Source organism: Silurus meridionalis, chromosome 11 (genome assembly GCF_014805685.1).
Source record: "Silurus meridionalis isolate SWU-2019-XX chromosome 11, ASM1480568v1, whole genome shotgun sequence".
NCBI classification, from domain to species: domain Eukaryota; kingdom Metazoa; phylum Chordata; class Actinopteri; order Siluriformes; family Siluridae; genus Silurus; species Silurus meridionalis.
In genome coordinates this window covers 20,339,839-20,354,392 of record NC_060894.1, presented here as the reverse complement: position 1 = coordinate 20,354,392, position 14,554 = coordinate 20,339,839, and the positions used below count along the sequence as shown (strand labels likewise).

The 14,554-nt window shown below is 38.8% G+C and overlaps 1 protein-coding gene across 1 annotated transcript; it reads right to left on the bottom strand.

Annotated features, from left to right (window-relative positions):
* Positions 1–1,633: 1,633 nt before the first annotated feature.
* zgc:114200 (Gamma-secretase subunit Aph-1b-like) lies at positions 1,634–13,254 on the bottom strand. The gene is made up of 7 exons (XM_046861833.1): positions 12,810–13,254; positions 11,111–11,281; positions 8,900–8,973; positions 8,512–8,634; positions 7,522–7,649; positions 4,201–4,324; positions 1,634–3,500 (listed from the first exon to the last, which is right to left on the bottom strand). Exons 1-7 carry the CDS (start codon positions 13,037–13,039, stop codon positions 3,472–3,474), a joined length of 879 nt encoding a protein of 292 aa, XP_046717789.1. The 5' UTR covers positions 13,040–13,254; the 3' UTR covers positions 1,634–3,471.
* Between the last annotated feature and the right edge of the window lie 1,300 nt (positions 13,255–14,554).

Here is a 14,554-nt window from a genome sequence, read left to right as displayed (position 1 = left end):
GTAAACAGTAAGTATGGCTTCTTTACTGTTAAAACGAGTTTTACTGTATCTACTACTATTTATTCAACGTCCCACTTTATTGAGAGAAAGAAGAAGAGTATGTTGAGAAGGAGACTGTCCATCACCAGGCCAAGAGGATATTCTTCCAATCAAAGAGGAAATCCTGATGCAATCTTAAATAAAAAGTTCCCACGACGGCAATTGTTTTCACAAGGTTTTAATTAAACAAAATCAGGATCATTTGTTGGGCCTCAGATTGACGAGCGTCATTTGAAAGCTTAGGATGTTATCGACTGTAGCGTGGGAGGACTGATATCTGATGACCGAGATCAGATCTTGTTGCATCTAATATTAGAAAAAAACGACACCAAATGCATTTTCCTTTTCACTGTCACTTTTCTTGTCATGCCTTTACCTGTAGAATGAATCTGGTTCATATTTCCATGTTAAAAAAAAAAATACAAATTCAGCATTATTGTTGATTATGGTACCACCCCATCAACACAAAAAAGTACAGATTAAATTAACCTCGTCAAATGGCCCAGGCGGTAAATCGGTAGAAGAATGCTGAGGATGAAGCCACCAGGAAGGAGGAAAAGAGGAAGACCAAGGAGGTGGTTTATGGATGTGGTGAGGGAAGACATGGAGGTAGTTGGGGTGAAAGAGGCAGATGTAGAGGACAGGGGGGCATGGAGACAGATGTAGAGGACAGGGGGTATGAAGACAGATGTAGAGGACAGGGGGTATAGAGACGTTGTAGAGGACAGGGGGTATGGAGACGGTTGTAGAGGACAGGGGGTATGAAGACAGATGTAGAGGACAGGGGGTATGAAGACGGTTGTAGAGGACAGGGGGCATGGGGACAGATGTAGAGGACAGGGGGTATGGAGACAGATGTAGAGGACAGGGGGTATGAAGACAGCTGTAGAGGACAGGGGGTATGAAGACGGTTGTAGAGGACAGGGGATATGGAGACGGATGTAGAGGACAGGGGCGTATGAAGACAGATGTAGAGGACAGGGGGGTTTGAAGACGGTTGTAGAGGACAGGGGGGTATGGAGACGGATGTAGAGGACAGGGGGCGTATAAAGACGGTTGTAGAGGACAGGGGGGTATGGAGACGGATGATCCGCTGTGGCGACCCCTAATGGGAGCAACCGGAAAAAGAAGAAATGGCCCAGGCAAGGACAAGTCACTGCAAGTTTTTTTTTTTTTTTTATTCTCCTTTGAAAAAAGTTCATAAAGTTCATTTACACTGTTCAAACAACGCTGCTTATCATGGTCTTAAGAGCGTGTAGATAAGGAAGGGATATAAAGCACAAAAGAACATTCATTTGAACTACTGAAGGTTTTTTTTTAATCTAGGACAGAGAAATGCCCAAAAGAGATGATATGTTTTCAGTAGCTATTAAAAATCCAGCCATGCCTCAAAGATGAAGCTGCCTCGGACTATTCCAGAGCATCTGGTTGCTTGTTCTTAATCACACAGTGAGTCCTGAGACGAAGGCTGTGTTGTTGTATGATGTGGTATCAGTCAGGCAGGTAGAAAATGCCAAAATAAAATAGAAAAAAAAATGTACAAAAAAAATCACATTGAACATCCACCAGGGCAATAACGTACCGTGATGAACGGTTCAACATTAAAAAAACTCTCTTTACAGATTTATATTATTATATTACAACCATGAAAGGTGTGATTATGAACGAGTGTTATCAAGTTTGCTGGTCTGGAAACTGTTCTCTGAGCGGCGAATCAAAACCAGCGGAAAGTCAAACAGTTTTGAACATATAATCTCACGGAGCAAAGCAGCATTACATTGGTTAAATAACAATACGGGCATTAAAAAATTCATCCATGAGAGAGAACATTTCATGGAAATGAAAAACACAATCGAAGAATGTCTCCTGAATAAACACAAGCCAGCACCAGTGTTGTGAAGCGGTCGAACCAAGCACTAGAAAGAGCTGTTATATTGCTTGCTGTTTACAGGAACAAATTTGTACCCAGATACACAAAGGAATAAAAAGGTGTGAGAGATCTTTAAAAAAAAGAAGCCCTCAACAGTCTGTTAGTAGAGAAACCAGAGTAGAGAAACATTAACGAAATCCATGAAGGTGATTTTGCTGCTACATGTGTTCCTGACTTCTACTGACCAGTGATCTAGAAGGACCTGGTATACGAAAGACAGAAATTACAAAGCTAATTCTGCATATTTAGTATATATACACAGTAGATTCAGTATTCAACGTGTCAGTCAGCATCTGCCTGCCTGCCCCCCTGTATGAGGACATACAACATTCACATTGCATACATTTGCCCCGATGTAGAACTCATCAGATGGAGGATTTGTGTCCATGTGGCATTTGATGAGCTCAAAGTGTTTACTGAATTAATGAGTGCTGAATGTGTGAAAAGGACATTTGGTGTGAACTGCTCCACTGTGGTGTGTGTGGTGTTATAAAGGGGGGTGTATTAGCAGCTGAAATGTCTCAGAATCCGTCTGGGGCTAGAACATGTCAGACCAATGACTGGCTTTGAAGTCTGGATTCATGGCAGAGTTTCTGACTGAATAACATTAACATTAATACAAGTGGAAAAAGGCATAGGTTTTAGGCAAAAGATTAAAAAATCTCCCTCGATCGTACACTACACTGTATTTCCAAAAGTTTATGGACACCTGGTCATAAGTATATGGTATGTGCTTTATGAGCATCACATTCCACATTTAGTCCCAATTTGCTCATTGTCATGCTGGAACAGCGTTGGTCTCCTAGTCCCAGGGTAATTCTGAAGATGCCCTTTAGTGTTGCGAAAACAGTTTGGGAAAGAACCACATAAGGCTGGGAAAATCAGGTGTCCCAATACTTTTGTCCGTACAGTGTATGTAGCTCGTCAGAACATCAGAAACTTTTTATTCAGGTTGTGTTCACAGTTTACCTTTTAAAAAAAAGATGACGTATTCCCAGTTTTACAGATTAAACAGGATGAATCCAGACTGTAAGAAAGCTCCAGTTCTGGCCCCAGACCATTTCTCCTTTTAATACTTAAAAAAAAAAGTCCTCATAAGGCTTACTTTTCGTATTTACATTACACTTTCACCGGAGAACAGAAGAAAAGTAACACAAAGGAAATGATTCGCAATTTAACGGAAAAAAAACAAAACCAAATGAACTGCGTTTATATGTAAAATACTACTCGGAGATGCTTGCGATCAAAGAAATTAATAAAAAGCGTGGATTCCGACATGTGTGTAAAGATGTCAAGCGATTTACACCGAGTTTGATCTGAGAGTCCTATAACCTGTAAGGCAGCCCTATTGGTGGGGGTTCGAGTTCAACCTCAGGGCCATCGTCAGAACAGATGGCCACTGCTTCTGTTCTTGCTCCAGCTGCTTCGGGTTACTTCGTGCAGCGAACGCAGCCGTCCAACAAACTGCCTGCGCCTCGCTGCGAGGTCAGGACTCGGCTGCCTTACGAAGACGCCACCTCGGTCCTCTTACCTGCGGACGGAGAGTCATGGACATGTGTTTAAAAGAGATATGTGTTCACAGACAGGCAGGCTAGATCATACTGTCTAAACTCTCATTAATAAGAAAGCACAGGTTGGAAAGTTTTGAGGGTATGTTACGGTGAAGCGGATTCTATTGCAGGTTATACTGGATTATAAACTCAACATTGGGCCGCGACAGTGGTGCTGGAACACAGCCGCAATGTCAGGATGTCCAAAATGTCCAGGACCAGGACAGCTTTAATATCTGTTTTTAAGGTGCTGTGAGAGTAATCAAGGGGACGAGGAAGTGCTTAGATCTTATTCATTTCCTATATAATATAGTTTATTATATAATCATGACTATAATTATATTATTATATATACCGAGCATGTATACACCGACCAGGCATAACATTAGCATTTAGTCGTTAACAAGTCCGCTCGGAACACACACCCGGCCTTCTCTCCCCACGTGCATCAACGAGCCTCAGGCGCCCACGACCCTGTCGCCGGTTCACCACTGTTCCTTTCTTGGAGCACTTTTGATAGATACTGACCACTGCAGACCAGGAACAGCTCACAGTTTGGAGTCTGCAGTTTTGGAGACGCTCTGACCCAGACGTCTAGACGTCACAATTTGTCTTGCTCAGTGTGCGTGTGAGTGTACGGACGATATCTGGCTGGGGATTTGATCAATAACCGGATCTTACGTGTGCAGATCCGGGAGAGGTTGCTCAGAGACCCTCCTGAAGAGAAGAACGCCCACACAGCCATGGCTGCCGTTACAACGTACACAGGAGGCAGACTTCCTTCATACAGCGGGTTCATCAGAGACTGCGGGTGTATGAGAAAATAAATGAGAGAAAAAGAGAGAAAAAGTCTGAGACAGTAACAGAGCATGTCCATTTGCAGTAGTTAAAAATTTTATGATAAAAAAAAAAAAAAAAATTCAGTAATTGTTTTATGTAATAATGTAAGTCTATGACAAGATTACAATCCCTCTGCGACATTGGATTTCATTTGCAATATGCTTTAATACGTTTTTCTTTTAATGCATTTTATGCAAGTCTTCTAAACAATAAGCAAAATTTTTCACACCCACAATTTTCCCCAAGAGTCTTAATCACCAAATGTATTTCTGGTGTGTTTGCTGTCCTGGTGGGCGTTTCTTATCCGCACATCATGTACGTTTCCAAACATCACTTTGTATGTATGTTGGTAAACAGAATCAAAAGCACGCAAATCAGAAAAGGGGGCACCAAACTGTTTTGGGATTCTCTCCTCATACTACTATTACAGGACAAGCACAGACATGAAAACATCCGATAGGAGGTGGAACCCGAAGAGGTGGTCATGTTAACTTGAGGAAATAAACATGCCCTGTTAAGGTCTGAGAAAATCCAGTGGGAATCAATTAAAATTCTGGGTTTATATGACTTTTAACGGCCATGTTTTTTTACCGGGTCAGTTTGATCCTATTTACAAGATTTCGTATAAAGTTGTCAGCAAGTGGTCGACACACATTTATAAAACAGTATCTATAATCAGCTGGATAAAATGTGTTCAAGAAAAATAATTCTAATTTGTTGATCATTGTTTTCGTATATGTTTATTCAGCATTTACGGAAGGAGTGCACTTACAGGCAGGAAGTAAAATCTACGAGTTTCATCTCAAGGGAAAGTCTTCAGGACGGAGGACTGTGCGTGGTTTTACATGCAGTTTTTGCTCTCTTGTTATTAGCAGTTATAACAGGAAACATCTAATCTTTCCTGTGTGATTCTTTAGGCACACTGATTTCAGTTTGGGGTTTCATAAATCTATTTGCAAAAGCTGCACATGAATATGTAAACATAATTACACATTTATGGTAATTGATGGGTTTTCAAAGTGGATCTCTGAAAGACACAGGAGATTTGTAGTTAATAACAAAACATTATGTATTTATCTAATTCATACAGCTGAGCGGTTACGGGGTTAAGGGCCTTGCTTAGGGGCCCAAGAGTGGCAGGGATTTAAAGTAATCGAGTCCGTTATTGCTGAATAAAAATACAATAAAAAAACCAAAACCTCGAAGTTCATTAATTTTCTTAATGAACTCGTTTTTTATTTATCTTATATTGCGTCTGTTTTTTTCTCATCTGGCCAGTTCATGATGCGTATGAATCAGATAAATACATTATGTTTTGTTATTAACTACAAATCTCCTGTGTCTTTCAGAGATCCACTTTCAAAACCCATCAATTACCATGAATGTGTAATTATGTTTACATATTCATGTGCAGATTTTGCAAATAGATTTCTGAAACCCCGAACTGAAAGAAAGCAGCAACGCCGGTATCTCTGCATTTACAGAGGAAAAAACAAGCAGCACGTAGGATTTAGAGACCAACACAAGCAGCTGTTCGGCTAGACAGGATGATTGAATTTTTTTTTGTGTTGTTTTTTTCCTCCATGATTCCTAATTGCTTATATCTCCAATCTGGTCAGACGGTGCTGTTCGGCGCCCTTTCTTATCAACACATCATACTAATCGTGTCTATTTATGTAGATAAACATATTCAAAGCCAGTGCAGCCATAGGCACAGTGAGTGGGACATCATACGATTTTAAAGAGTCCGAGCGCTTTGGGAGTCAGAAGGAAGTTCAGGAAGACACATTCTTATATAAAGACGTAAACATAAATAAGGATTTAGCAGATTTATTGGCAACCTTCATGACAATTAGTAAAAACTAACTGTAAAGAAGTATAGTTGATATGAGTATAAGAGATACATAGGTATAGTTAGTATAGGTAAACTTTTTTCCCTATTCAAAAACAAATGTTTCCGGTGAGAAACTCACATGTGAGGAGAACCCGGTGACAGGGTACGCACTTGGTCAGAACAGCACCAGTTGCACTGCTCCAGATGTACACAGGACTGTGTGTGTCATTTGGCACACTGATTTATAAAGGTCAGTGCTCCCTGTGACTGTGCGTGCAACCTCGTGCTGCCATCTGCTGGCGTGTTACAAAACTAGTCCCGAAATCTTTTGACAACCACCTCGTACCATTTTGTACCACGTGCCCTGGTAAAAATAACCGAAAACCATCCTAGAACATCTACCAAGACATGTAGAAGATCTGGATCCTCTATGCAGAACATTTTTAGCTCTTTAGGATTGTGCACATTGACACTTGTCTTTAAATCGCACCATGAACAGACATTAAAATCACACACAGATGTTTGGTTCATCATCTTGTCGTCTATTGGCAAATCTGAACCTCTGAGCGGAGACAGAAGGTTTTGGGTGTAAATATCCTAAGCAGAGTCTCATCTGACTGAAAACAGACTTCAATCTACAGTCAACAAAGACCAATCAATTCTCTATTTTATTGATTTCATTAAACATTTAATATATTTTTTTATATTTGCCAACCCTCGGCCCAAAATATTTTACAATGAAAAAATCTGGATTTATCTACAAAACAGTCACACAATGTAAAATGAGGAAAGAGCAATAACTTGAGTGAAAGTGAAGGCTCAAGGGTTAAGGTGATCTTTCACGAGAGGAAGGTCAGGGGTTCAAGCCCACCACCAAGGCTTTTAATGCTTTTTACTCAAGGGGGGTTGTATCATGGCTGTAATGTATAAATGACAAGTTATTCATTCATTCCTTCTTTCTTTCTTACAAGGTGGATGTGAAAACTTAAGCTGTGTCTCCCCCTAGTGGCTACTGATAAATCTACAGAGTAGCTTTGATGCTAATCAAGTTTGAACACACTTTAAATGTAAAAAAAAATAAATCCACCAGCGACTGGAAACTAATAAGCCTGAAGTAAACCAGGGTGTAAAGAAAAACCCTGGCAACATAAAGTGCAGTTTGAATAAGCTGCAAAAACTAAAGAGAAAAAAACAAATTTATTTCTCTCTTCAAAGTAATCCAAATATATTCAATTCTGAATTTAGCCTGTGCCTCCTCCTTTCTCAGGAGAGGGAATTCACTTGACTAGCACCAGATCCGAGTGTCATGTGACAGCCTAGCTGCTTACCATACAGGAGACCAGCAGATGGAGACACACCACCACAGCGATGACCCACCAGCAGCGCTGCTCACAGCCTTCAAAGAACACCACGCCCCAGAACGTGTGCAGCAACGTTATAGCCAGAGTCATCAGAGCTGTAGAAAGTTACAAACAAATTGCAAATATGAAAAAGACAGAGGTTTTTCTGAGATGCTGAATCCTTTCCAATATAACGCGTACGAATTTTTGAAAACTCTGTACAACTACTTGAATCCTTCACTCAGGTACTCGGTCAATAATAAATCAAAACTGACTTACAGGGTATAATAAAGTTCAATGGACCTACCTCCTGAAAGATCTTATAGATCAGTATTATCCAACTATCATTAGTATAAACATAAGATTTCTGAATATATTTTGTGGAATGCAAACCAGTCAATTATTTACATTTATGGCATTTGGCAGATGCACTTATCCAGAGCGACTGAGCAGCTGAGCGTTAAGGGCCTTGCTCAAGGGCTTGGAACTTGTGACCTTCCGATCCAGAGTCCAATGCCTTAACCACTTAGCTATCAATCCCCACCTCCACATTATTTAAAATGTTTCTTTTTTTTTTTTTTTGGTAGATCTGATAAAACACATGCAGAATAGATTCGAGTTTATGATTTACAAGTTCGCAAACTAGTCCACGTAAAAAGTTCTGTTGAGCTGAACTTATTAAATGTTTAACATATTTAAATTTCACATTGTGAAAATATCGTGTGAGGTTTATGTATTTCTTTTACTATAGACATTTTGTTTTTCAAAAGCCTGTAAAACTCCTTAGAACTTTGATTTGATCTTTGTTTTCATAATGAGAAAAAAAAAAGGCTTTGTTCTGTTTTTCTTACCCAAAAGAAATAAATTCCTCTCAGACATGAGAAAAGAGACTTCTCAGTTTTATTTGAGCAGTCGAGTCAATGTTCGGCTGATGCACGGTAAGAAAGAAAATAATAAAAGAGAAAAGTGTAGACTAACCCGAGGTGAAAAAATAGTACTGAGAGTCTCCGAAGATGCCCACAGTCCCTGGGCCCAGAGAGTCTGAGAGGATGTTGATCATGGAGAAAGCCCCGCTCATTATCCCAAAGCCGAGCCCTGCCACTGTGTGTATGCACACACACACACACACACACACACACACACACACACACACACACACACACACACGACCATACACATATTTACAGTGCAGACAAATCATCCATAAGCACACAATAACTGGTGACCTGAACTGTTTATCTGGAAAATAATAAAATCAATAAATCTGCTCTTATCATCTATAAGTGAACTTTCATAATAAAAACATGAGCGAGTTTCATTATCATCATATAAACACTAGTATGAGCGCTGAAATAGCATATCTTACCATAAGCCATTTGACGGACAGAAATGGGTGTAGTTTCTTCATCGCTAATAGCCACCAGTCCTTCGTTAGCCTTCCTAAAGGTGCAGGACACACACACACACACACACACACACACACACACACACACACACACACACACACACACACACACACACACACTAAATTCCTGATCTGATCATTTTACGTCTGACTCCCTCTCAGAGAAAAGCCGAGCACGCTACACTCACACATACTGCAAATATCAGGTTTGTTGATGTTGGAAGTATAACTGCTCATTTGACGACCTCCTTTTGTTCTAGTTTCAATGGTCGGTCTCCAAAAGTCCAACCCGCTCCACATACCGAGATGTACAACTCCTACCCTCCACGTTAAATATTCCAAATCTCTGTTTCACAAGTTATACATTCCCTAAAAATAAATCATCATTGATAATAAAGGTGAAAAAAAAGGTGCTTTTTTACTTGTCACGTGTACATTACAGCACAGCAAAATTCTTTCTTTGTATATCTCAGCGATGTTAGGATGCTGGGGTCAGAGCATAGGGTCAACCCTGAAGCACAGAGAGTTAAGGGCCTTGCTTAGGGGACCCAAGAGTGGCGGCTTGGCAATACCGGGGATTGAACCCCCAACCTGCTGATCAGTAAAGCATGACCCTTAACCACTGAGCTACCACTAATAATGCACTTCATAAATGTTTAAAATTCATCTCTAAAAAATTCTTAATTCAAATATGTTAATTATAAAATTAAAAGAAGTAGCAGTCAACAGACTGATTGTAAGCCTGAGTTACAGATCCGTCTACTGTTAGATCTGTGAAACACACATACATATACACATATTATATATATATATATATATATATATTACACACACACACACACACACACACACACACACAGATGACATACTTATATTGTAGAGCATTAGGCACGCCTAACAAGCATAAAAAAGGAAGCGGGAGAAATGCTGAAAGCAGATCACATGCAACACGAAACTGATTCATGCTGCTGGGAATAAAGCTGGAAGCTACATATAAGGACATCCTACTGGAGCTTCACCAAGTGTGCTGCAACTCCCTGAACTAAAATCAGTGCTCTTATACCATGGCACCTCTGATGCTTTACCCAGAATGCCATCTTTACATAAACCTTTGACACAGTCATAAAACGCTAATGACTGGCCAACTCATCATCTCATTCCACGGCTGTTCATAAACGGGAACTCTCGGTATACACTTTGCTCCCTCAGCTCGAATGTTGACAGCATGAGAACGATGTACATGAGTGATGTTCATGCCTGATTCCCATATGAATGTTTTCATGAGCAAGATCTGGGACTTCATTCTTATACCTCAAAATTTTCAGGCAAAAAAAATAAAAAAATAAACCCTGTACTTACTTTTTAAAATGTTCCCGAAGATATTATAAATATAACAGTAATCCCCTGTTTATGGCGGCGGTTACGTTCCAAAATCGCCCGTGATAAAAGAAAAAACGCAGTAAACGGACGCCACCAAAAAGATGCTATTTTATATATACAGTATTGCACTGTATTGACATTTTACTTCATTTAAAAATTAATAATTATATTATTATTAAAATATTTCACATTAAACTCCATAAAAACAATTCCCTCCAAGTTTTTTGGTGTATCATGCTCTCCGCGAGAGACCGGGAAAATCAGCTAAACGAATTAATTATGTGGCTAATGCAATTCTGCAATAAACCAGGGGGTGGCGCCAGATTCAAACTGCGGTAAAGCGGGGGATTACTGCATACATATATATTTCATTGGTATTTTGTTAATTATTATGCCCTGTGCCCTATTTTTAGTCTCTGTCCTAGATATAAAAGGTCATTAGCTCATTAAACTGTCCCTTGCCACAGACATTCAGCTATTTTTCTTCTTTTCTTTACACTTTCCTTAGGTCGTGAATTCAAACCCCGGTATCGCCAAGCTGCCACTCTTGGGCCCTTGAGCAAGGCCCTTAACCCTCTGTGCCCCAGAGGCGCTGTAACACAGGAAAGAATTTCACTGTGCTGTAAAGTACACATGACAAGAATAGAGCCCCTTCACCTTTATTGCTGCATCTACACAGGTTTTTCTCTCCGGTTTGGGCTTACACTTTGTTCCCATGTAATTAGTGCATGTGCGAAACACATATAAATACATATGAATGTATGCTGCATAATGAGGAGAAAGAACTCTGACCTGAGAAGTCTGTAGTAAGCGAATCGGAAAAGTTCCTGAAGGAGGACTGAGAACACGACCCCGAATATCAGCAGACTTTTCTGTATTTTGGCATCGTCAGCACTGCTAGCTTTCACAGCAATGAACCAAACCAGCGAGGATAACAGGAGGGACAGGAGCCAGAAGAACGCACTGAATGACAAAAATAGTTTTTTTTTAATCATTTTATAAATACATAAATAAATAAAAAAAATGCACACAGGAAATTACTCAGGTAACAATGGGCTAATTAATGATTATCTATAGTCCTAAAATTGATATTAACATCGAAGCATCACAAAAAACATGGCTGTCATTTCATTTATTCACTTTTTTTTTGGCCTGAATAACACACGCTCTCTATGTGGGTTTTAAATTCAGACTAAACTTGCTTCACTCGGGCTTTTTATACCATGTGGGAACTCCTCCTGAACCCTGGTGCTACATACAACAACAATCACAGAAAACAGAAAACACAGGGCTCAGGACTAGTAAGTGTCCTCGCCACATAAAGTGCATGTGTGCAACCTGGTGCAAACAGTGCAAAGACGACACAGGACAGTGCAAAGACGACACAGGACAGTGCAAAGACGACACAGGACAGTGCAAAGACGACACAGGACAGTGCAAAGACGACACAGGACAGTGCAAAGACAACACAGGACAGTGCAAAGACAATACAGGACAGTGCAAAGACAATACACAAAACACAAAAATAAAAAAATAGCTTCCCCAGTAAACCTGTTGTAAAGAGACGTAAAGTGAACAGTAACAAACAAAAGGGTTTTTTTTGGACAGCTAGAACGAGATACTGAAAAATAATGAGTTACTTTTGGACATTATAGCGTTCGTGTTAGGATTTGCATTAGTTTATGATATAAATTAAATAGGTGTATAATTTAGATAAGATTACTAGATAGATACAGACTGTTTCAATAGACAGCAATAAATAGTTCAAATAGAAAGCCTGAACAATTTTTCAAATAAATAAATACTGAAAGAGAGTTCACTAAATTGTTCGATAGATCGTTCAATAGTTCGAACGATTGCTGGATAAAATGATCAATAATTTAACAGCTCAATAGATTGTTTGATAGTTTGATAGACAGTTCAACACACTGTTTGTTAGATGGATAGATAGTACGATAGATTGTGCGAAAGTTCGTTCGATAGATCGAAGGATCGTCCAATAGTTTGATATATCGTTCGATAGTATGAGAGATCGTTCAATAGATAGATGTATTCATTCCTAAATAACATTGTTCAGGATTCACAGACATACAACAAAGAACAGGCAACGATATGTAGAATATTAAAATTACAGCCAGTTTATTAATAAAAAAAATGTAAATAAAAAAAGTATATTAAAAAAACTGATACGCTGTTTACAGTAGTGCAGTCAGGTGGGAACATGTGATCTGCATATTAAACTGTATTTATGTACATGATGATAAAATATATCTCACATTGTCTGTTTTGTCTTGTTTTGTCTTGTATAGTCCAAGCTGAATGTATAGTTTTTATTTATGTCTGTACTTTGAGAGTCACTAACAGCTGGAACCAAATTCCTTATGTGTGTCAACACACTTGGCCAATAATCTTGTGCTCACTTTATGAACAGTCCCCTGTAAACACAAGTGTAATACGCCTGGAGAACTGGAGGCTTTGGTGGTCTACTCACCCAGCGATCAGGATGATGACTCGCAGAGGATCTCTGGCGATGGTGAAAATAAAAAGAGAGAACGCAGGGCCGAATGCGATAAACGCACAGCCGAAAAACACCGCCACGGTCATTCTCGGAGGAGAAAAAAAGCGATAGGAACGTAAAAAAAAAATAAGTTTAGGGTTGAAGTTTTCCGACGGATGATATGCGCTGAACTTCCCTTTATAGAGAACAAAGAGCGCACACATGAAGAAGAAATGGCATTTCACCGGCTGCTAGGAACCACACCAGAACCCCACCAGAACCGCAGTGCTGCTCAATCACTGCACTGTTCCGATTTTATACACCCTGTGCCATCATGGAACCCTTGAATTCCCCCTTTTTTCCCTCGCAGCGATACATGCAACTTCCTGAGGCTTTTGTTTGTCTGATCATTTGTCCTCGCACTTCCGGGTTTTCCCCAAACCAGCAGAACTGGGCCTGGTTTCAATCACACAAATCGCTCCCTTGATTTGGAGTGTGTGCACTTCACTCTGTCTCACTTCCATTTACAATCAGACCTCTGGGTTCCATTGACGAGAGATTGGAGGAAATGATATTTATTTAAATAAACAACACTGTATACTGATTTTGCATTCTTGATTTTAATATATGCATACTATTTGCGTTTTTTATTTTAAAGTATGCATACTTATTTTGCATACTTGATTTTAAAGTATGCATATATTTTTTTATTTTTTTATAAATTGCATTCTTGATTTTAATATACTTATTGTGTTCTTGATTTTAAAATATACATACTTTTTTGCATTCTTGATTTTAAAGTATGCATGTTTTTGCATTTATGTTTTTATATGCTTATATTATGTTCTTATCAGAAACAACACAGTTTTTTATTCATGGTTTAAAGAATATACAAAGAATTAAGAACATGTTATGTTTGCAGTCGTATTTTTAAAGTATACAACTTTTCGATTTTAAAATATGCATACTTTTTAGCATTCTGTATTATTAGCATATGTATTAGAGCTGTAAAAATGAACACGTTAATAACACGTTAACACGTTAATAACACGTTAATGCAAATTAATTTTAACGGCACTTATTTTATTAACGCGCGATTTATTGCAGCGTGCATTTCGTTTTGACCATTTTTAATAAAAAAATACATAAATAAATATAAATGATTAAATTTAAACCTTCAATGCAACACAAATTTATTTACAACATTCTTTCTTTACTCATATATATATATATATATATATATATATATATATATATATATATATATATATATATATATATATATATAAAACTGTAACTGTAATGAATGGACATTTGGTGCCACCCAGAGGAGGATGGGTTTCCCTTTTGAGTCTGGTTCCTCTCAATGTGTGGAGGGAGGCACTTAGAAAAACTTACAAGTTTAAGAAATAAACTTATAGGCAGTAAAAGTACAAACGTACTTATATATAAACTACTCTCTCTGTAAAGAGACATGTCCATTGTCCATTGCAATGAATGTTTTTGGGATCTGAATCTCTGTGGCCCTGAATTGGATTAGCAGTGTATTTATGTGAGCAGACCACAGCACAGTTTGATTTCTCTAAGGACCCTCAGTAAGTCTAAATATGGAATTATAAATAAATATTTGAATAGGCGTGCTTGTAAAACCATATATAACCCTGTAAGTAGGGACCCAACAAACACAGAGTTTTTTAACTCTGATATTTTAAGACAAAAAATGTTATATCGAAAACACC

Coding starts and splice junctions, on each gene's coding strand:
- zgc:114200 (XM_046861833.1), bottom strand. CDS start 13,039: ATGTGTGCGCTCTTTGTTCTCTATAAAGGGAAGTTCAGCGCATATCAT. Junction 8,635..8,899: donor TGTCCGTCAAATGGCTTATG/GTAAGATATGCT, acceptor GCATACACACAG/TGGCAGGGCTCGGCTTTGGG. Junction 3,501..4,200: donor CCTCTCCCGGATCTGCACAC/GTAAGATCCGGT, acceptor CTCCGTCCGCAG/GTAAGAGGACCGAGGTGGCG.